Below are 24,167 nucleotides of genomic sequence, written 5' to 3'. Positions count from 1 at the left end.
TATACAGATTCCACAGATCTGTTCACATCAGTTCATAGATCAACATAAGTTCTTGTCCCCAGGCAGAGCTCACACTCCCTACCTCCCTCATACATGCTAAGAGAACTTTAGGAGGAAGTGATTTAACCTAACGGTATGTTTTAAGATTGTCCATTGTTACAGGAGAAACATTCACAGGGTTATTCACTAAAGGGTGAAGAGTTTGGAATTGAACAATCTAAGACAACATTGTTGATCTGGAAAGTGAGCTGAATTGGAGAATTTCTCCAAATCAGCTATGGTAGATTGTTCACTTCTCCTGCCTTCTCCAAACCCTTTAGTGAATAACCGTGTCAATCTCTTGGGGAAGTAGAGCTTAGCTCCACTCTTTGCTCTTCCCTGTCTATAGTGCCCCCTTCACTCTCTATAATGCTCCCTTCGCTCTCTATAATGTGATGGGTGACCTCACTGACCAATAAGAAGGCTAGGCAGGTAGTAGCAGGATATGTCAAGATTCGGCTATAACTTCACCTGCCTGTATGTCCAGATCTACTGATGGCTTTCACATGTGGTTTTCACTGAAGGTTCCTTCTGTTTGTTTTTTTCTATCATATGCTTTGTTTTAGTTTTTGGCAAGTTTGTGACTTGTTTGGTGAATTAATGAAATCATGCTTTCCTTACAATTATCCACTTTGTGCATGTTAGAAGGCCCATGTTACTTGGCGACAGAGTGAAAATTTTGTCTTGGGTGATGTCCTCTAGAGCAGAGGTTCTCAGCCTTTGTAACCTTAGGACCCACATGTGTCCTTGGTCATTAAGTCGCGACTCAAGTTGTACTGCAATGGAATGCATGGCATTGCAGTACCGCGTGTTTCAGTGCAGGTGATCGAACTGTGGGTGGGAGGTTCATTCAAATTAATGGCAATGCAACACACCTGCCGCAACAGAACAGGTGGTAGGTGCGATTGCGTGTTACAGTGCATTAATTGCACAAGACTGTGCAATTATTGCACTGTACTAGTGTGAACGTGCCTTCAAAAACACTGACAGACACAATCACACACACACACACACACACACACACACACACACACTTACACACTCCAAAATAATTTTATTTTAAGGTCCACCCAGTCTCCCTATCTTACAAGAACTGGAGTGGATCCTCAGCCTGGGGTCCAGTTTGGGCTGCTGTGACAGAGCTCCATCCATATGTTCATTGCTTGTACAGCTCCCTTGTGTGCTCTGTAGAGGTGTCGGGAGTCAGAATGTGATTTCACTTCGGTCCAGACACCTCTACAGGACATGTGAGGGAGCTATAAGCAATGCACGTATGGATGGAGATCCCTCACGGTCATAGCTCCAGCCCACCCCACCTCACCTCTTGCTGACCGTCGGGCATATTTTGAATGGCTGCTTGGCGCAAGATCTGACGCTGCTGCGCTAGGGAGAGGCTGAGGAGTCTCTAACCTAGAAAAGTGGAAGGCATGTGGCAACCCACTGAACAGGGAGTCACGACCCACTTTTGGGTCACGACCTACCAGTCCAGAACCAAGGCTCTAGAGGCAACATGGTGCAAGTTTCTCATCCCAGCCCATGGTTCATCAGCATTATAAGACATTGGGGAAACAGCAGAGGTTTCACATCCATTTCCTTTTAAATGAGTGCTCATAGAGGCAAGAATGTATAGGAATGCTGGGGTGGGTTTAATTATATAGCAGCCAATGGTGCCAAATGCCAAGCATGCCTATAAGGGTGAATGGGACTGTGCCGCAACAGCGCACTAAACACCTGATACGTGGCAGATGTGGTTCAATGAAATATCCCCCTTGGGATCCAAAAAACTCCCAACATTCAGGAGGTGGCAGTATCGCCTCCTGAAGACCAGGCAGTGGGAACACTTTTTAACCCCTTCATGACTGAGGCCCTTTTTTCATTTTTTGCCCCCATGTTATATTCCACATTTTAGGCCTGAAAATGACGTAAAACCCCCCAACATTATATATTTTCTGAATGCCAAGACCCTATAGAATAAAATGGTGGTAGTTGAAAATTTTTATGTTGCGCAATATTAGCGCAACTGAGCCTGCCACCCATCTAAACTAGGGCTTAATGTTAGGAAGCAGAACCTTTTTAAATTCAGTTCTGTTTTTTATGTTGAGAATGTTTTTTTTTAAATCCATTTGGTCTATTGTGCTGTGACTTTCTGCTGTTTTATGACTTGACCGTTGCCATAGCACCGCCATCAGCCCAAGGGTTCCTTGCGTGTATGCGCAAGCTTTTCTCGCATGTGCAAATGCATTCTTAAATTGCTGCTATTAGAAGATGGTGAAATCTGCATTACACAGGTTGAGACCTTGAAAACAAGGGCATGGAGCCTTTGTCACAATAAAGTGGATTGAACTCAATGTCAGGTCTTTGTTACCTTGGAGAAGTTTTCTCGGAGCAGTATGCTAGAAAATGCGCAAAGCGTGGATGATCCTTGCTAGAAGATTACCAGCAAAATAAATACAAGCTTCTTTTGAAGCTGAACTCCGGGGCAAACTGCTAAGCATACCATTAAATGTGCAATATATACAGGAGCTGCTTTAGGTGCCAAAGGATTTACATTTCTGTCCAGCCAGTCCCGAGATTTCCAAAAATCAGCCAAATGTCAGAGTTGGCCTAGTGACCCGATGTTATCTTCTGCGGCCAACACAGTTAGGTCACTTCCCTGCCCTCATCTGACGTAGGAGTGGAGGCAAGGCGCTGGACCTTGTTATTTGTAGTTCACTGATGAACAGTCTTTCAAAATGCCAAAAAGTATTTCACAAAGCTGGGGCCTTCCCAATGTAGGGAATCGATAGAAAGTCACTCACACTCCAACTTGATACTTGGTCAATCTCTTTATTGACCATAGTAGTGTCACATTGTAAAGCGACGTTTCGGAACACTTTGTTTGCCTGAAGAAGGGACCACATGGTTCCGAAATGTCGCTTTACAAGGAGACACTACTATGGCCAATAAAGAGATTGACTAAGTATCAAGTTGGAGTGTGAGGGCTTGTTCACACCGAAATCGTGCGTTCCAGAGCGGTAGCTGCTGCCCAGCTTGAGAAATCCACATGTTGCCAAACCAGAAAGATCACCAAATGCATTTATCAAAAGTACAGAATTGTATTTTTTTTTAAATCTGCGAATGTTAAAAAGGTGGCAGAAATCAGCCTATGCATTTCAGGGGACAAATTACCTCCCTTCATCAGGGCTAAAGAAAGATACAATCAACAAATATTCCTTTTTGTTTAAAAATGGTTTATTGTATCTTCCTTTAGTCCTGATTAAAAAGAGTTTTCGGTCCCTGAAATGTCAGCATGTTCCCTGTCAACACATGCACATGCAAAACACATGGTTTTGACCCTCCCTTTCCAAGTCTGAGTGCTGCTGGGAGTACAAATTCAGTTGCATTTTAAAAAATATATATATATATACACAAATATTATTTTAACAAACTGCTTTTTTTTATGTGCTTAGAGCTTAGTTTTAAAGTGGTTACTATAACACCATCATTATAATTAATATTTTTATTATTATTTCTGTTTCCATAATGACTTTTCATAGCTGGCGAGTTGTTTTACATGTCTGGAGGACTCTATTGATAAGATCTGTGCAGTTCCAGATCTGCACATATGTGGCCATTATGAGGTGTCCCCATTCATTCCTTTTTATGTCATATAGAATGTAACAGGAGGCTGAATTCACAAAGATGGGCAGAACACAGGGGCGTCCCGAGGCTGGGTGTCATTCGAAGCGGAGACCGGTGACACCCCGCTGTGGGACGGCACCGCCCCGCGCATGCGCGATGACACCATCGTGCATGCGTGGCCATCTAACTGATATCTGCCGGCAGCCATCTTGGCGATGGACGCTGGCAGAGAGAGGAGGGGACGTTCACCCGGCGAGATAAGGTATGCCGACGGGTGCCCTCCTCTCTCCTGACACTGTCAGGCTCTCGGCCCATGACCGAGTGCTTGGCTTTTTAGAGGGGGTGACAACAAAATGACTGTCAGTCATTTTGGTATCACCCCATCCAACGGTGATACCCGTGTGCGGGCTAAATCCCCCCCACCGCCCTTGTGACGCCACTGGCAGAACATCCAAAACTTCCAGGTGGACAGGAACTAGGAATTGTGGCAGGGGCAGGGAGATCTTGGATGTTGGAGCACCAATATAGGAAGCTATGGACTCCACTCCAAATATCTAAAATGTTTCTTTTGGGTGAACTGATCCTTTATTTTTTTTCTAAGCTACATAGTTACATAGTATCTGAGGTTGAATAAAGACACAGGTCCATCGAGTTTAAACTTGACTAATGGATTAAAGTTTTAGTTTATATTTTTTGGTCACCTCATTGGTGTGAGTTTTGCACGCCATCATGTTTGCTTGTTCCTAAAACAGTAATAGAACATTGGGATGTGGAAGCACTGGCTGTGACAAGCACTGCTGAGAAGAGTGATGGAGATGCTGAGAGATAGATGGAGCGAGAGCATGACATGAGGCTTTTGTCCTTCCTTGCAGTTTACTTTCTGCATCTCTCTTAACCCTTCAGCTCCCAAGAACATGAATGCTAATAACACCTAGCTCTCTCACCACCTAGACTTTTAGTGCTGGCATGACGACAAAAGAGATGTTCAACTTTCTAGTGTTCTGAAAAAAATAACTATAACTGTACTAAATAACTATATAACTTTGTTATATATATTAGGGATGCACCAATACCGTTTTTCAGTATCGAGTACAGATTTTTTTTTTCGGTACTCACTTATACCGAGTACCAGTGCCGCGTGCCCCGATTATCAAAGTCGGCTGGCAGATAATTCGATAATATTAAATCATCTGCACTCCATACAGCAAACCGACCTTGTGTAACGCTTCCTGCAAGCACGATGGCGAGTGTTGGATCTCAGCTGCGGAGGTAAGTGGAAATGGTTCAGTAGGGAGGTTCGCGTTAACACTTTAAGTCAGTGAGTGCAGTCGGAACCCCTTACACATCATACACCATTTATCCTGGGAGCATTGAGTTGTAATCGTGTTGTATAGTCACGCTCCCAATTATATAGCATTGGGGCCGTGTTGTGATTTGTAGTTCGATGCCTTAGTTGCTTCACTAAGGACCAAACTAATCTATCTCATATGGTTTGAGGAATTACCGTCCAGGGTATATGGTGCAACAGTGTTTGAGGAGAGAGCCAGTTAACGTCACTAAGCCCAATATGAGTACATGCAGGTGACAACAACTATGGATAAGCAGCAATAATGGGTAGATAGCAGAAGAGCAGAGAGGATGTAATATGAGACTTCCCCACAAGGTGGCAGTACCAACACTTCCCCTGTATATAGTATGGCAGTGATATACTTGCTGTTTGGTGAGAGTCCAGTCAGGGAAAGTGTATCTGTTCCTTGGTGCTGGGGGTATCTGCAGGCTGGATCGATGGATCATTAGTTCCAGAGGCTGGTCACAGGGTCTCTGCTCTCGATGGGGGTTCCTAATAGCTTGCTCGACGTACTATTTTGCTAGAACGTTGAGCAAGTGTTCAGCCTCAGTTTAAATAGGCAGAGGCAATTGTTGGGGGCGGAGCCGGAGACAAGACCCGAGCGTCTCCTAGCAACGGGACGCCGCCGGGCCTCGTCCGTCGCGTCACACTGCCTGTGAGAAGGAGAGGAGGAGCGCTGCGGAACGGCCGCTCGTCGCCTAGCAACTGGACGCCGATGACGGGGCCGTCCCCACGCTGGCCTCAGAGTCCGGAACAGCCTGCGTTCCTGACACCTTGAGTAAGAGGTTGGTGCTTGAAGTGACAACACGGATGGTGCCGTGTTGTCACATGCGTCAAACAGCCAACGTTTCGGGGGCCACACAGGGTCCCTTCTTCTGGGAGGCATAGTGACGTCACTATGGCGCCCAGAAGAAGGGACCCTGCGTGGCCTTGAAACGTTGGCTGTTTGACGCATGTGACGATTGAATAGAAAGTGCTTCTTGCACATATCATCGAGTGCTGGTGACTTCTGTTATGGGCGGCAGATCATGACCCGTCGCCCGGCTTCCCGATTGCCTTTGAAGCCAGTGTTCTAGCAAAAGAACACCGGCTTCACTTGCCGAGGCCGCCTGGCTTCCTGACCGAACAGGAAGCCCGGGATGCGAGTCATGATGTTCCGCCCGGCTTCCTGATTGGCTAGGAAGCCAGGCTGCCTAGTAACAAGTGAAGCCCGTTTCCTAGCCAATCAGGAAGCCTGGAGGTGGGTCATAACCCACCGCCCGGCTTCCTGATTCAGACATCCCAACCTGCAAAACCTTATTTCAGGGAGGTTCCCGTCTCATTTCAGGGAGGTGCCCTTTCTGTTTTGTTTTTTTTCGTTTTTTTACAGCAGCCATCATCAGAATATAAAAGAAATAATAATGATAATTATATATATATATATAAAACGCTGAGGAGTAAAGTCCCTGATACACAGTTGACTAGTTGCTATGGGCAGCAAATTAAATAAATGTTCTCTATAACTAGACAACCAGCACTCTCTCAACCCTGCAGCAGTAGATCTCAGTGCCTGTACCTGCTCTCAATAGTAGTCTATGTCCGCCCTCTCTGTGCAGCAAGTAGCTTCTTCCTTCTGAGACAGAGCCAAGCGAAAGGTTTACTCAGAGTAAACCTTTCAGGGAGAAAATGCATCTCTCGAGGACATCAGGGAGCCGCTGTCTAATTGAGGGAGACTCCCTGAACATCAGGGAGACTTGAGATCCCTGCTGATTGGAAAGGAAGCCGGCTCCATGCTCCCTTGGCACTGCCGGGCAGAGGAAGATCTCCCTCTGGCCGGAAGTTCTGGTATCGGAGGTAAGTATCGGAGCATTTAGAAAGTATGAGTACTCGCCCAAATACTTGGTATCGGCACTGATACCGATACTAGTATCGGTATTGGTGCATCCCTAATAAATAAATATATATAATCGGGGGAATTTATTAAAACTGGAGCAGACAAAATCTGAAGCAGTTGCCCATGGCAACCAATCAGCTTATGTCTTCAGTTTGTTCAGTTAAGATTTAAAAACGACAGACAGAAGCTGATTGGTTGCCATCCACAGCTGTTCCAGATTTTTTCTGCTCCACTTTTGATAATTTTCTCTCTTTTTTTAACAGATTTCAGCAGTATTATTGTTTCTCTATCTTTGTGCTCGTTCTTCAGTTGCTCAAAATTTGCACAAATTGCTTTTAACTGTCACTTAGCATGCAGACACCTAAGAATTACTGAATCAATTTCAATGGATGACCTAACCTTAGATTTGGTCTGTTTGTACACCATTTAGGGGGAAGCTTTTTAAATGGCCAACATTTTTCAGTAACGTAATATCGGAAAGTATAGAAGTTACATGATGTTAATACGCATAAAGCTCTTCCTTCCTTAAGGTATAGCTCTTTATACTATAATGAGTGGCTATACAAAATGACAGGTACACTTTAATTTTAAATAGCGCAAGAGGAACAAAGGAGGATGGAAGACATTGAAACCTTTTGTGGTTAAAAACACAAAAGAAAATGAACATTTTCATCGCCCGACTTGTCACTTATGAACGTTCCAGCCCCGGCTTGGCGTTAATTCTTTATTAAACCTCAAAAGCCAAGTGTAAGTAAAGTTAAAATGGGCATTCTCAGGTCTTCCAAGATTGGTAATAAAATTCTCATAACTGGAGTTTATGAGGCGTGTAATATGCCTGATGCAAATATTATGGCTTCCTTAACGCCAAAGCCAACTTTCTTCAGCCAGATCTACTATGAGGAGATACTTAAAATATGATATTGTGCCGCTATACCCATTTTATTAGATTAGCTGATGATAATGAAACCATTCAGGTTTTTTTTTCCCAATTTTAATTTTGCGGTAACAAGATGATTTGCTATTGGCGGTGTTCAGCTACATCAATAAAGAGGTGGGGTAAATAATCTCAGGGGTCAATCTAATAGAAATGGAAGAAATTAGGTAAGAGTAGTGTGGCCTGGACCGCCTATCTGGCCGTTTGGAAATTTGCAACTAGGGCTCATCTCTAAAACAGTCATGGGCAGACCTACCACTGGTGCCCGAGGCAGGGGGGGCTCAGTGAGATCCAGTCCGGGCCGCCTCCCCATTGGAGGAAGCAATGATCCGAAGGGGCTCTGTGGCCCGGCTGCAGTCTATGCCTCACGAAGTGTCGGCAGACGCGTTCTCCTGGCCTTCTTGACTGCTCTGCTGGGATGATGGCAGTGCGGTGATTGGAACAGGCTGGAGCACCGGTGGAGGAGATGGTGAGGAGCCAGCTTGGAGGATCAGGGCTGTCATGGCAAAGCTGCTCTTGTTGTTGTACACAAGCTGGTGATGCCATATGCTGCAGTGTGTATGGGTGGTGCAGTGGCGGGTGGTCATCAGACAGACTTCTGGGGGAGCCCAGAAAATATCTTATTTGTTAGCTGCAGTTGTAGGTTTGTGCGAACTACACAGTCTTGTTTATCAAAGGAACTTTATTTTGTAAGCATAAAACACCTTCTATTCATTCATTGAGAATTGCAGATGTGAGAACTCACCAATAGCGTTCCCGGGCAGAGAAAGTCAGGTCACTAATCTGGCTACTCTGTCTGGCAGGGCTGTGTAAATCTCAGAATTACAAATCAGGTAAGCAGCACCAGGTATGAGTTTCAAATGTGTATGAAGCTGCTTTCCTGGAGTTATGAAAGTCATGATAGCTATAGGGTCTTAAGTAACTTTAAAATAACATATACCTTCAACGGGAACATTATTCAGGACCCCTGTATACCTCATTATGCATACAATTATCCAGTCAAACAATCATGTGGCAGCAGCATAAACTCATGCAGATACAGGTCAGGAGCTTCAGTTGGTGTTCATATCAAACTCTAAAATGAGGGACACATGTGATCTTGGTGATTCTGAACATGGCATGATGGTTGGGGTCAGACATGCGGATCTCCTGGGATTTGTTACAGATCAGCTGCAGAGCTGATCTGTGCTTCTCTGCTTTGCATTTGTTTTACCTGTTTGCTGCTGTGGGTCTGCTGGCACCTGTAGTTCCACTAGCATGTGCTCTCCTCTTGCTGCACTGTTAGCAGCTATGGGTGTCTCCCACTTCACCTGAGGGTTAATATACCCTTCCTCCCTGCTTACTTCCTGTCCTGCCTCCTATCTGTCTCCCTATTTAAATCCCTCTCAGACCAGCTTCTGGTTGCTTGAGCAACTCTTGTTCCTGAGCCCCTTCCGTGCAGTTAACAATGAACAGATCTGCCTTTGTATGATTGTGCTAAGGTTTCCTGATGTCAGCCGTAGCCAGAAATATTTCAAGTTTGGCAAAATTCCCATCTCAGATGTACAAATAAATAAATAAGGAAACGGAGGTCTACTTCCATGTATAGGGCAAATAAAGTGATCACCTTTTTAGTAATGATATTAGAGGCTTCAAAACGAAGCGAATAATCTAAAATAGCAGTTAACAGCTTGCCGTGTCGTCGATCAATGCCATTTAAACCCGGAATGACCTTGAGATGGAATAATCAGGTCGGTTTCATTGAGCATCAAAGGAAAAAAAAATTGAAAAGCCTGTAACATTGACCTATTCCTGGCTGCAGAGAGAGGTCTATAAATTCCTTTATAAGTAAGTTTGCCTCTGACAATGTCTGCCGAAAGATTGCTTGGTAAAAGGCAAGTGAAAATATACAAAGGGAGGGCTATTGGGGAGGAAGTCATTGGCTTGTTCACTATTTTTTAAGTATACCTGTAATACTGGAGAAAGTAATACTCTGCAAAGATGTTGTAAAGGGACGGCAGCGGAGGGGGGTATATTATAATAAATGTTATTGTTTTAGGGTATTTTGGGAGGGTAATGTAGTTGATGCCTCACATATGGTTAAAGGAGAACTATGGAGTCAGTCATTTGGGGGCGCTGATATGTCATTACAACTGGGCGGAGCCAGCTGTGAGATCACAGCTGGCTCCGCCCAGCTGTCATTTGCGGGGTGAAAGGCCGGCCTTCGGCAGGCCGTTTCCCCCGCTTCGGCCGTCACTTCGGCTCAGTCGGCTCAGTGAATAGCCTGTACAGAAGCCCTTTGGTTCGAATAAACCAAAGGGCTCCCCTTCGGCTGATCCTTTCGGCTAGCTTCGTGACTAACCCTCTCAAATTTAGTGAGCTGAATACATTCCTGGCGTATGAAAAGTGCTCATTTTGTTTTTATTACAAATCAGCCACAGCCTGAGTACAAAAGCCTGTCCCCTGCCAGCTGCTGCAAAATGGGACCCTTGGTCTAGATGGAGAGGCAGCGATCTCTTTGCAGACGTCTAACACACCTCCTGCTGAGTCATACCCCAAGTCCTCCAATCAGCAGGGAGCTGACTGAGCAGGGGGACCACTGCTTCTGCACAGTGGCCACCGGTTCTTCTCCACAGCATGCTGGCAGGCGACCGACCTTTCTACTCAGGCTGTGGCTGCTTTAGAAAGAAAAGGAACTGTAAGACTTTGCACACCTTTTGTTTTAATGCATCTGGAATGTCTGTTGTTGACTGATCTGACTTTTGCAAAGTGGAAGTTTAATCTGGCTTTAAGTCATGCCCATCTTACATTGCTTATATTTCAAAGGGATGATTGGTACTCTGCGAAAGTGTCTGATCCATCAAAAAAGTATTGCAATGCATATAAGATTCGAATGAAAAATGCATGTGATTTTAAGCAAGTACATGTGCCGGGGTCATAAACTGTCAGTTGATAGAACAAAGTTCTGTACAGAACTATAGCACAACTCGTATATAGAGTAGTTAACCAATGACTAGCTCTGACATTTTTGTTATACATGTTTAGTAAAATAGTAAAATAACACTTTTTTTTAAACTTTTTTTTTAGCAAAGACAATGGCGCCAACATCGGTCAACCTTCAGGAATCTCAGATAGGACCGGCGGTATGTATATTCCGTGAGGTTTCATGGTGGTGGCAGTGTGGAGGTGCAGACCTTGGCATTTTAATGAGGACAGCGACGCCTATAAATGTACATATTCAACCCACTACCATCCACCCACATTGGGACATTAGATTTGGGTTTACTTAGATTTCAGAATAGTGTACTTCCATCCTTACAGCGCTTAACAAAGGTTTGTAATTTTGGAACCATTATTTGTGGCCTCAGTTGTTCCCTCAGGGAATCCTGCCAGGCCATTAATTTTAACAAAATCATTGTGCATTATGTGCATATAACAGATTTTGATGCATGTTATTTACCCGGATATAGCCCCCATTGTGTAGACATTTAAAGCCCTGGGGCTGCTCTTGGGTGTCCCCATTTTGGATGTGATGTCGGCAGCCCCAGCATACTCAGAGCTGTCACTCAAGTGACACTCTGTAATATTCCCCTTCAATCATTCCCTGGCAGCTATACTTGTTATATAGAGAGGGCAGGGGCAGAGCTGGGTCAGCTCAGAGAATAATTAGACATTCCCAAAAGAGGAGTGGGCTATGACCTGCAAGGAGGAAGGAGGCTATGGTAGGGAATTGGCTCTTCGTGAGTAGTAAAATTTTCTCGCACGTTTAAAGGCAGACTGCAAATGAGTAAAAAACATTTAAGGAAAGGAAAAACGCTGCAAGCGTGTAACATACTTGATTTTTTGTGCTTTAAAGTTTTTAACATGGTCCTTTTAATTCCAGTTGAAGCCTTACACCCCTTTATAATGCTGTACACCTCATGTTATAATTTTTTGACTAATTTATGCATGGAAATATCTTAAAATACTTTTTGTCTCAGTGAAAATGCTGCTTCCTGCCCTGACACTGCCATGTTCTGTGCTGGCAGAGCTGAGTAAAAGCCACACCCCTCACCTCATTACAAGTGTCCACACATAGATGTAACCAGAGAAGGGGAGGGGGTAGGATTGCACCTATACCGGTTTTTCGGTATCGAGTACAAGTACCCATACTACTTTCTCAGTACTCGCCAATACCAAATACTGATATCGGAAGTCCTATTAAGGAAGCCAGGCGACGTGTAATGACTCGCCACCTGGCTTCCTGATTAACCGGGTAGCCGGGCGTCGTGTAAACACACGCCACCCGGCTTTCCGATTACTGATTGGCCAGCAAGCCGGCTCCATGCTCCCTCGTCACCAAGTGACACGGAAGCATAGAGCCAACTTCCCAGCCAATCAGGAAGCCGGGCAGCATGTAATGACTCGCTGCCTGGCTTCCTGATACCGGAGGTTCAAGTATCGGGCTAGGCATCGGAGCATTTGGGCGAGTACGAGCACTCGCCAAAATACTCGGCATCGGCACCGATACAGATACTAATATCAGCATCGGTGCATCCCTACGAGAGCATATGTCTGACAAGTTCTGTTAGTGAGCGCTAATTACCTAATCTATCTTTGATGCCTATTGGGCTGTAATATTTAGACATCCTACAAAACTGCTGTAGCAGACGAGTATAGTCGAGACTATAAAAATTGAGATTATTAGTACAATGTCTATCTGAATGTGTATCTATTTCTGTGACTTTAATTGGACTGCAAAGTTCAGAGAGCGTTTTTGCTGTTATTTGGTACCTCCCTACATCATGTGTCATTTTTTTAGCTATACCTTCCTCATCATTGGTGTATATTTCAATCCTTCAAGAGGATCTGTCACTCCCTTTATATGTACACATCTTATTCCTTGGGGGAAAAAAACCCCACCGAGGCCTTTTGTCTTCTTGCATACCACTAGCATTGTCAATGTATGAGCTTTCTATGCTGGGCTTTTCATGAAGTCCACCAAAAATATGGAAAATTGAACCAACCAATAAAGGTGACAACGCATGGCCGGCATACCCATTTCAGATGGTGGTTTGGGTTTTGTAGCTGTGACAAAAGTATATTTCTCATATATACCTTCCAGAGAACTTCCATTTACTCTTGTGATAATATTGTGGTTAGTGTTGAATTTCCAACAAGCCCACATCCTAAATTTGAGAAATGCAGCACTAACCTTTGTGTACATGTTGATATTTAACTTTTACAAAATCCACTGAAATAGAAATGTTTTGTTTTTACTGTAGCTGTCGATATCCCAGCTGACTACATCATCTCGCTATCCAACCATAAGTCACTCATCTAAAATACCTTTACAGCAAGTCCCCAGCCAGCTCATTCCTTCACCAATGGCCTTTCAGCTGTCTCATGCGGTAAGTCTTGTTATTTAAAGAGAAGCTCTGCCGTTCCAGCTCAGAAATTTGAAACATCAAAGTTGCTTTCCATGTGCTGAGGCAACGCACTGCAACCCCCAGCCTAGCATTGGATGCAAGTCGCAAAGGCCTTTTTCGAAGTCACGTGAGCACCACTTTTGAGAGCTTTTAAAAGTAAAAAAAGGGCAACTTATAGATGTTTTTTAGGTGTCTAGGTGTACTGGGAGCATGAGGGAAGGAGGTATGATTAATGATCTTCGAAACGGGCTTTCAGTTTATAATCCAGACATTGCTGTTGTATGCCAGTCATCCCCACCCCGTTCTTTTGGGACTCTAGTGATCTGGGAACCCCTGTTTGTGGTGCAGGAGAGGTGTTCTCAAGCACACCTACTGTAGGTTGCTTGCAAGTAGGAGAAAAAGCCATGCATGTTTGAACTGTTCACCATTTTAGGGACCATGTGGACCCCAAACCAACATAGTAAACATTTTCACCCAGTTATTTATTTATTACTGTTATTTTGCCCATTCAGGGAAAAGTGACAGCATGTTTCTATGGACCTGTCCTGCCCCAATTATACTCGCTTTGTTTCACGTACCTGGTTGGAGACTGAATCCTGTGTCCAAGCAGACAGCGAGTGGCACGGGTGCCACTGGTGATTACACCGTGCAAGCTGGAGTCCAGGTGCTGGGTGAAGAGCAGAGCAGGATCCGTAATCAGGGTCAAACGAGCCAAGGTCACACCAGTCGGGCAGGCAAGGTACAAAAGGGATGAGGCAGAGGCAAAGTCCAGTAAACGATCAAAGGTCAAGGGCTGGCAGCAATCAAGAATGGTCACGATCAATCCAGGTCAGAAGTCAGGCACTACAAGGCAGAAGAACACAGGAACACTGGGGAGCTGAAAGATAATCCAGCAACTTGGAGACAGGCAGACTTGGTTTAAATAGTGTGATCCATTAGAGCACCGCGTCACTTCCGGTGCGCTGTTTGGCGCGCAAGTTCCTGTTTTCCAATGGCATGAAATCCGGGACCACTGGGAATGCGCAGTAACAGATGGTCTCTGACACTTTGCCAGCAAATGCAGATTGCTCTAGCCTTCATTGCCTCCAGATAAAAAACCCAGTGCTTCCAGGTATGGGGGAGCATGTGACCTCCTACCACAAACAATGTACAGGTTTGACAGCCAATCGATACGTCCAAGTGCTGTCACATGACAGAGGGGGTGAGGTGACCACTTTGTAGGTAGGTGCAGTATGGCCAACGGCCACTAGATGCCCCCATGGGGCCCTGGAGATAGATGCAGCTCTGGCCTGAGGAGACTCTGTGTCCCAGGAGAGTTGATTTATAGGGGGCGCCCGAGAGGGGAGGGGTGCAGTTCAGAGGAGTACAGAAGAAGTCTAAGACTGTCTGCAGAGTCTCTGGAGAGAGACTGTTTCTTGAATATAGGCTGGTCCATGGGAAAGACAGGCCAGGCCTAGGACTATGTAGAGCTACAAAGATTCCCTAGTTTCCCCACAGGGGGAAACCCACCGTGCTAGAACTGACAATGGATGGGATTCCGGAGAATAGTGAAGTGCTAGGAGACTGACGATATTTACCAGTGGGCCTATGGCCGAAGTTAGACGTGGACTCTGAGCTGCACCTGGGCTGACGTACCTCTCTCTCTAAATTGTAACACCGAGCAAGTAACAAGTGATGTGCCGCCACCCCACTCGGGGGTGGCTGAAATGTATGCTTCATACCATGTTCATTCTTTCAAGTAAAACCAACAAAAAGACTATCTGTGTGGACTGGTTCTTCTCCCTCCAACCTCTGAGAAGGTGGGGTTCTACAGGAGTGTGATGTTGGACTGTAGCGTGGCTGTAACCATCTGAGGAGGGTAGGTGCGCAATGGGGCTATGCCTGACACAGGGTGCCATTCATGGTGGCCTTTCTCCCTAAGGGGGAGGAAGCGCCGAAGACCGCAGAGGCGGTTGAAGCCATGAGGCCCTGTGTACGCAGTACTACACGTGTGGGAGTGTTTGCACGAGGCCAAGGCCATGGCCCCTGACCGTGGGGTGTCTGGTTTCGAGTTGCATGCACGGGGTTACCCAGCCAACCAAAAGGGAACACGCACGCAATACCCCGAGAGTGAACCCCGCCTACAACTTAACGTAGCCCCTGACACAGGTGACACAGTTCAATCCAGTGCCAGCTGAAACAGAGGCATGAGTGGTGTGGGATCACTGGTAATGGAAGTAGAACTAGGGCAGAAACACACTGTCACTTTGACCCCAATGGGCAGTGTCTTTTTTAAGGGGTCAGTGTTGATGGAACTACTGCTTAGTGGAATTAAAGCCCAATTTCAGCCCAAACTTTTTCTTTTAGTATTGTTCTGAATGCAGGTTTTTGACTGAGCTAGCACATTAACCAAATAAGCTGAGCCAGTAAAAAACAAAGTAGGCCAATGAAAGGGTGATAGTTTGTCATTGCATGAAGTGCCCGACCCCATCTCAGATTTAAACCATGTTATTTCACTGCAGAAAGGTAAAAAATTATAACTTTGGAATAGAATTGTGGGTTGGGCAGGTGGCCTAATGGAGAGATGTATACATTTATCAGTTGAAATGATTGTATTCATCAGTGCCCAGGGATAAGAAAGCAGCTTAATAACTAATATTATTGATTACCAGAATTGCTCAATATTTGTGTTGAAAGGAAGGTACTCCGAATAAGTATAATCATATTTAAGAATTTTTCAATAGAGTTTTTTGGGGGCTTTGGGTGATAAGGCTCTGAAAAAAAATAAGTTATGAAGGTCAACAGGCTAAATATAGAGACACATTTCCAGTGTTTCAGTTAATTGAATAATGTGCTGTATTTAGTTTGTTTTAATGTCATTTTTGTACCTTTTTGTACTTTTTCATCATGGTTTTGTAGATTTGATGCATATAAAAGTATAAAACAAAAAAGCAAAAACCCTCAACAAGCAGATGGGTTAGAATTTTATAGTAGGTAGTAGGAAACATCTGATCGGTTGGCTTTTTGTGTCATAGAAGACAGCAAGAAAAGTGTACAGTTTATGGCTGTTAAGTAGTTAAAGTGAACCTAATTTTTGGTTCGTAAGTTTGCAGAGTTTTCTTTGGAACCTGTCAACCTTCTCCTCTTGTTCTTCTGTCCTGGGGCTGAGCTGACTACACAGGAGGAGATTTGCATCCCGGACCTGGCATTAAGCAGCCTGAAAGGTTTCTCTGGTAGAATCGACGCTGTTCCGTGACAGCTGAATTATTTATTTACATACGACAACAACTAATGGTACATTAGAAATTCACCGGCGTATGCGCTCAGTCTATAGCTTCCAGCTCATTGACCTTCACTCTTCACTGTACAATCTACTGCGCTATACACTCCACGTAATGCCTCCTACAATGAATAATTAGGCAGTCCTCACACTTTATCCACTTACAGATGTGTTAACTCTTTCCAAGAAAAGACCACAAGGGGGAGAATGTCAACTTTTCTTTCTCTTTCTACTTTACTTTGCTTACTTTGCTTTTCTCTTTCTTTCCTTTTTTTTTTCTCTCTTCTCCTTTTCTTCTTTTCCTGACCTCATTTCCTTCCTTTCCTTTTCCTCTTTCTTTCCCTTTATATTTTCCATTCTCCTCCTTTTCTTTTTTTCTTTCCTTTTCTCTTTTCTACTTTTCCTTTCCTTGTTTCTTTGCTTTACCTTTCTTTCCCTGTTCCTTTCCATCTTCCTCTCCTCTTTTTTCCTAACCTCTTTCCTTTCTCCTCCATTTTCCCCTCCTCTCTTTTCACCTCCTCTTCTCCTTTCCTTTCTTCTTTCCGTTCACACAGGGGCTGTTGTCTGTGCGTATTCGGACGTACGAATATGCGCTGAGCTGCTCTAAAAATAAAAAACAGTGCACTTAAATGTGCATTTTTCAGACTCTTGCGTCGGCTGCGCGCTACAAAATCGTGCGGCCTGCAAAATAGTGCAGGTACAGTGCTTTTGGCGGATTCCGCACGTTTGCGGCTATATAATATATATAATAGCCGCAAACAAGCGTAATCTATGCAGTTTTTAAAAATATAGCGTTTGTGCCCTGTGCTGGAAACGCAAACGCTATATGTGAATGGAGTCTTACTTATTATTCTCCTTAGCGTTTCCCCTCCTCTACTCTTTCCTCTTTCTTTTCCTCTCCTTTCCTCTTTCTTTTTCTTTCTTCTAACCTCTTCTTACCACTTCTGTTTCTTATTTTATTTTCTTCTCTATCTGCCTCTCTCTTCTCTTTTTGTTCCTCTCCTCTTTTCCCCTCTACTGTCCTGTTTGTCTTCTCTCTTCTTTATCCACTCCTTTTTCTCCTTTTATGACACTCCTCTCTTCTCCCTTTTCCTTTCTTCTCCTCTTCTCACTATCATCTCCTTTCCTTTCTTCATTCCTCTATCTGCCTCTCTCACTTTCCCTTTCCTCTTCTTTTCCCTTTATTCTCCTCTTTCCTCTCTTCTCCTTATCCATCTACTCTCTTCTACTGTCCTCTTTCCCCTTTTATTACACTCCTCTCTTCTCCCTTTTCCTCCCCCCTTTTCCTCTCTTCCCCTCTTCTCTTCATAATGTATTTACTTTCTCCAACCTCTTTTGTTTCTTCATTCATTTCCTTCATACTTTTCTTTTTTCCCCTCACATTACACCTCATCCCTAGTTTTATTTATCTGCATTTGCTCTTGATCTCTTTCTGTGCATATTCCTCTTTACGTATGCTCATCACTGCCTCAGATATGTCAGAACATCTTGCTGGTTTGCACCCCATTAGATACTGCTGATTTTCTTAAGTATCAGAAATTGTTTCCAAATGCTCCCACTGAGCAGTTATGTTGCAGTTTTTTCCAGATAAGACAGGTTATCCTGTCCGCTGCTTTTTACACCTGACTTAGCATGGCAACCAGACTTCAGAGAGCGATGTGGAATGCTGGTTGCTAGGGTGGGACAGGTGAAAGCCGTGGAATGCTCAGGATCCCGCAGGCAACTGCAAAATAACCTTGCTGATCTGCACAGAGTTGGGAGCTCTTAACACTGTCCTTTGCCTGTATGTGGCACATAATTATTCAAAATGGCTATGTGCAGGCATTAATCTGGACACCGCCACTCTCTGAGTTAAAGAGGAACTCTATACAATACTATATGTAGAAAAACTGATCACACGGTGTTTCATGGAGTCTTCTGTTTATTAACTGCCAGGTGCATGTATAAAAATGTGAATTTGATGTGTGTATGTGCTGGGAAGGAGGTAGATGCTGCGCTTAGTTGTTTTCCATGATAAAGATTATAGGTAGGGATGCACCGATGCCGTTTTTTTGGTATCGAGTATCGATATTTTTTCCGGTACTTACCGATAATGGGAACTTCTGGTCACAGGGCCATTAAGGAAGCAGTGCGGCATGTAATGACTCGCCTACCGGCTTTCTGATTAGTCGGAAAGCTGGCTTCAGGCTCCCTTGTCACCATGTGCAGAGAATAGGCAGGCTGACAGTCTCACTATTCTGCCGTGCATTAAAAATACATTCCGAAGCATTCTGAAATCACGCAAAATTCACCGAGCCAAATCACGCAAAATTCACCGAGCCACACTGCTTTGACTCTGCGAAAGTTACTTTTTCGGCACAGGGGCTGCTTCTAACACCAATCCGCTCTTTCGTGGCAAAAACACAGCAAGTCCCTGTCAACTTGCCGCCCAGCTTCCTGGACAATCAGGAAGCCGGATGGCGAGTCATTACCTGATTGGCCAGGAAGCTGTCTCCATGCTCCCTTTGACTGGAAGTTCCGGTATTGGGGGTAAGAATCAGAGCATTTGGGCACAAGAACTCGCCCAAATACTGGCTTCGGCATCGATACTAGTATCGGTATCGGTGCATCCTTAGTTTTAGTATATTGTAGAAGTACATGCAAGGCAAAGCAACAGATTCACTTAAAGCTGGTGATGAGGGAGCATGGAGTCAGGAAACCGGGCAGTTAGTCATTACGCGCCCCCCCCTCGGCATCCTGATTGACAGGAAAGCTGGCTCCATGCCCCTTCTGACCGGAAGTTCTGGTATCGGGGGTAAGAATCAGAGCATTTGGGCAAGTACGAGTACTCCCACAAATACTCGGCGTCGGCACCGATACTAGTATCGGTATCGGTGCATCCCTAGTTTTAGTATATTTTAGAAGTACATGCTAGGCAAAGCACCTGATTCACTTAAAGCTCAACTATTCATTAAAAAAAAATTTGAAGTTCCCTCATCATGGGTTTAATACAAAAAAAGCACCTCTGTGTGCAATCCTTGCTGATGTTGTCCCCTGCAGTTATTCCTTTCCACCACTAGAGATCTTCAGGGTTAAATGTGTAATTTAACCCTGAAGACCTCTAGTGGTGGAAAGTGGTGGTGGAAAGTCATTCAACCTAGAAATGTGAGGACATCCGGTGGGTGCAGGTCATCATAGACCCGCCCCCGAGTCACAACTATAGCTCTGTGATCAGCATATCTCATGCTGCCTGCTGATTGGGGATCTCTGGCTCTGAGATATCAGGTGGTGTGTCTGACCTTTGCAGAGAGACCACTGCTTCCACACAGAGAGCAAGTGTCCTTCTATGTGGTATGCTGGCAGTGGAGAGACTTTTCTGCTCAAGCTTTCTAAAGGAAACAAACTGTAAGACCTTGCCCCATCTTGTCTTTAATGCAACTGGAACGCTTTTTGCTGATTTAAAGTTAATTTCCTTTAGAAGGGACTTTTTTATATATAAACCTGTAGTACAAATTATGTCTTGGCAGTATTTGGGTAAGGGAAAAAAAAAGTTTCATAAGATCGTGTGAGGTGACAGTGTTAAGCATTTTGGTTTAATTATAGATAACACGCAAGGGTGAAGCAAAGTGGCAAGTCACTCACTTAATGTAATGGAAGGGTTTGGGAGCGCATTCCCTACGCTGAAAATCTTTTGCAGGATCCAGCTTAGTTATTAACTAAATCATAAAATACTTATTTGTTGTCCAGAGTTGCATCATTTTGAGTAAAAGAAATAATAAAAAAATAAATAAATAAACGCCTGCACAGTGTAGTATATGAAACATGTAGCTGTGAAACTCCCACATCTCACATTGACTCATAAAGAAGTAATTAATTACCATGAGGTCACACATTCTATTTAAAGAAGAATGTTTTAAATTAACTCTTGCAGTGGGGCTACCCCCACACTGCAAGAGTTAAGAGAACTATGGGGTAACCTTTTTATCCCATAGTTCTCTTTAGGGTCACAGGAGGACATATACTAACGTCCTCCCGTGACCCAAAGCTCAGTATATAGCGGGCTGACAATACTGTCTGGATCCACCCAGCTGCATGAGTGGCAGCTGGCTCTGCCTATCTAGAGGCAGAGTCGGCTGTGCCTGCCCCCTGCCCCATTCGTTCCTCCAGTCAACGCTGGTGGATCGGAGCGGGGAGGATCGCTGGTGGATCGGAGCGGGGAGGGGGGAACTGCAGGGAGCGGTGGCTGAAAGTCACCGCTCACTGCAGGGAGATGATCGGGAAGTGAGCGAGCGACGGTATGTGTTCGCTCACTTCCCGATCAATAGAGCTGATCTGTGACAGTTTCAATGTCACACGTCGGCTCTAACTATGAGGATGAGTGGAAATCAAAAAAGGTTGCCCCATAGTTCTCCTTTAAATATCTTCTTCCCAATACTTAGAGCCGGCTTTGGATACCGTAGCTGTCATACGCCGGCTCTGCCACGAGAGCTGAGCAATCATGTAAGTGGTGTCTCCTCCCTACAGAGAGAAGTGACTGTCAGTCATTGCCCCCTTCAGGGATCCCTACCTGTTCCTCCAGAGCCCATTGGAGGGACAGATGGGCGGGGCACAGCTGGCTCTGGCTCTAGAGAGGCAGAGCAAGCTGTCAATCAGCCAGCCACAATTTTGTCGGGATCTTTCCCAGCTACAGTGCTGCTCTGCGCTTTCAGCAAATAGTAGGCAGCAGTGAATGTGTCCTCCCGTAAACAAAAAGAGAATTAAAGCCCAAAAAAATATTTGGCTCTACTTTTATTTTAAAGATAAACTCCATGTAAATATAAAAAGTTCAGTTTATTGTATTCAGTTAATTATAATTTAATATATTTTGACATACAACTAACCTCAGTACCTACATTTGTCCTAATATCAGCCTCATGTCACCCCCTGCAGAGCAGAGCTCAGAATGGGAGAGGGTGGGGAAGCACTAGTAGCCCATCAGGCTTTGCTGCATGCACATGTGCTGCAGAGGAACATGCTAAGAGGAGGAGAGAGGAGAGTAATGACTTATCAGTGTGTTGCTGCCTAAAAAGTGGTGCCACTCTCCTGGCTGTGCTTTTCTGGCCCCGGTGTATGTACAGAGGGACAGGGCAGGCTTACAAATTCTATGATAGATAAGACAGTTCATAGATGGGGATTTTAAGGCTCCCTGAGTTTCAGCTACAAAAATGAAGTTTTATGTTCTACATTTCATTCCATGTAGAATTCTGTACGTCATATTTTCTAGAATTCGGTGCTATGGGCACTTATCTTTGTCCATGCTCAATGCTGCTCTTAGCAGTTGTTTATCCGGGTTTCTGATTACACTTCCTGGCAAAGCACCTAGAAAAAGAGCTTGCACAGCAAGTCTAAGGAATAGGAGAGTGATATCAGAAATTACTTTCAGGCATCATTGTAAATGTCTATATTTTATAAGAGACGTATGTAAATGTAATAAAGTAATGTAATAAATGTAATAAAGATACTCTAGGCAGATATAAAAAAAAGGTACCTGACATACATTTCAGATTTTGGTGGGGTCTGGACAGCGCGGCCGTCTCTATAATGAGGTAGCCTGAGGTGGTTGCCTCAGGTGGCATCTCATTGGGTCACATGGAGGGTATTAGGTGCACCTGTTGCCCCTTTTCCAGACTGTCAGTCACTGCTCCTTGTAAGGATTTCCCCTTCGCCTCTCTGTTCCTGCATCACTTATTGGAGGGACAGACAGAGGAGGGGGCGGGCACCGCTGACTCTGGCTCTAGAGAGGCAGATCCAGCTGTCAATCAAGAAGCAGGGTCGATCCAGGCTATTGTCGGGATCCTTCCTGGCTGTGGCGCGGCTCTGCGCTGTCAGCAAATAATGGGCAGTACATGGGCCTGCTCTTCTACTCTTACTATATACAGTATACTCATTTGACCCAAAAGAGGACTAAAGCCAAAAAAAAGGTTTGACTTTAGTTCTCTTTTAACTGCCTGGCACATTGATTTACTGATCAGTGGTAAACATTGGAACCCTGTGGTCCCATTCACTGTGTATCCAAGCTTAGGCAAGCCAATTCTCTTACCTCTACTAATTATAGCTGCTCTTATAAGCGGCATCCAAAATTCCCAAGTACAAAAATAAACAGCATGCAAAAATCTAAAGTACAAAAAAACCCCCAAAAACATACAAATAAAAACTTGTTGTTTTCAAGAGAAAAGTAAACCAAGGAAAGGATTAATGATGCTTTAGAGAGGCAACTCAGCTCTGACAGATTTATGCGGTCTTATATTTAAAGACGTAAAAAGGATTAAAAGCACAGATACAACTTGCAGCATATATTAGGGTAAATGTAACTCTGAGACACTCAGAATATTCCTGAAAGGACAAGAAATCTTTTTGATGAAACGCGTAGTAAATATATTCAGAGCCACCGTTTACATTTTGTGCTGTTCCTACGAAATTTAAGACGCATTAATATGCAGCAAATGTAAATGTCTTACCAGCAGAATACAGTCGTATTTCATTTAGACTACTGATTCCCATGCAGGAGGTGTTTACTCCGGGCACGCTTCTGTTTGAGTAATGTGTATTGCAAAAATATATAATAATAATAATAAATAAATAAAACAATATAAATAATGGCACTACTTACTAAATCCAAATGTAAAGAAAGGAGCCGCACTCCAAAAATTAATCTTCCGTACACAGTTTAATCCATGAGCATAGATAAGCTGTACACTGACACATGACCTCACGCGTTCCACCATGACGGCTTGCTCACAGAGCTCATACAACTGAGTTCATTAAAATGTAAATTCTTTATTTTCTCCAAAAAGACAGACAATATCTTCAAAACAATATACTAAAAACAGCACATCCTATGCTTCAAGCCAAGAGATATCTCACCTGGCCTGCTTGACCAGTTTGCTCACAATGCATTATGGTCATTTTGTATACATACAGTTTTGTAGGATTGCATAATATGAGATAAAACAAAATGCCCCAAAAGCGAGAATAGCAGCACCTCAACGCGTTTTACAATATTAGATCAATTTCTTCATCATTAGGCTCTTGGATGAATTTAAAATCAATTTACATTAAAGGCTATTGAGATAAAGACAGCTCCTAGCATGTAACAGGCAGCAATGGGGTTGTCCAGTGTACATGATTGACAGCCTTTGGAGGAGGATAGAAAAAGTCTTACCTACTCTACCAAGCCGTGCAGACTAGAGGACAAGCAAAGCAGTCACATGACCTGCACCATTGACATTAAATAAAGGTATTTTGGAACTGCTTATGTTGGCATCTGATACATCGATTGGCCATTGGCGCTGTGCCCTACTAATGACTAGTAGAGAGCATCTGCGTTTTCCAATCACGAGCTGCGTCCTTGCCCTCATTGGAAATGGGAGAACGTTCCTGTGCCAAAACGGATGGAAATGTCCCTGACACTGTTATTTGTATTCATTTTGGAGGGATTATACAGCACAAATAAAAACAGATTAGCCGACCATAATTGTATGTGGTTAGCATCCCGTGACGTGCCTATAATGGTATAACATTTAGTTAGTTTAATTAGTTAGGTAATTTTAATAAGATGGCTCCCTAGAAAGCAATTAGCTATTTAAAACAAACTAATTTTTAATGCCATGTGCTTTCCAAGATTGCTTTCCTGACATGAATAATTGACTGAAAATTGTTTTCACGTGTTAAAAGGGGGGGGGGGGGGG

At 44.1% G+C, this 24,167-nt stretch overlaps 1 protein-coding gene across 1 annotated transcript in view; it reads left to right on the top strand.

Moving 5' to 3' along the window:
* NPHP4 (nephrocystin 4) overlaps positions 1-24,167 on the top strand; it is a 203,176-nt gene that overhangs the window by 87,404 nt on the left and 91,605 nt on the right. The window contains exons 12-13 of the mRNA XM_018576510.1: positions 10,882-10,937; positions 13,059-13,184. Coding sequence (XP_018432012.1) covers positions 10,882-10,937; positions 13,059-13,184 — 182 coding nt within the window. The remainder of the gene's footprint in view (positions 1-10,881; positions 10,938-13,058; positions 13,185-24,167) is intronic.

This window comes from Nanorana parkeri, unplaced genomic scaffold, assembly GCF_000935625.1.
Source record: "Nanorana parkeri isolate BGI_ZX_2015 unplaced genomic scaffold, ASM93562v1 scaffold5, whole genome shotgun sequence".
NCBI lineage: Eukaryota > Metazoa > Chordata > Amphibia > Anura > Dicroglossidae > Nanorana > Nanorana parkeri.
Note: the sequence above shows the minus strand (reverse complement) of the source record. Positions and strands in the feature narration are given on the sequence as shown.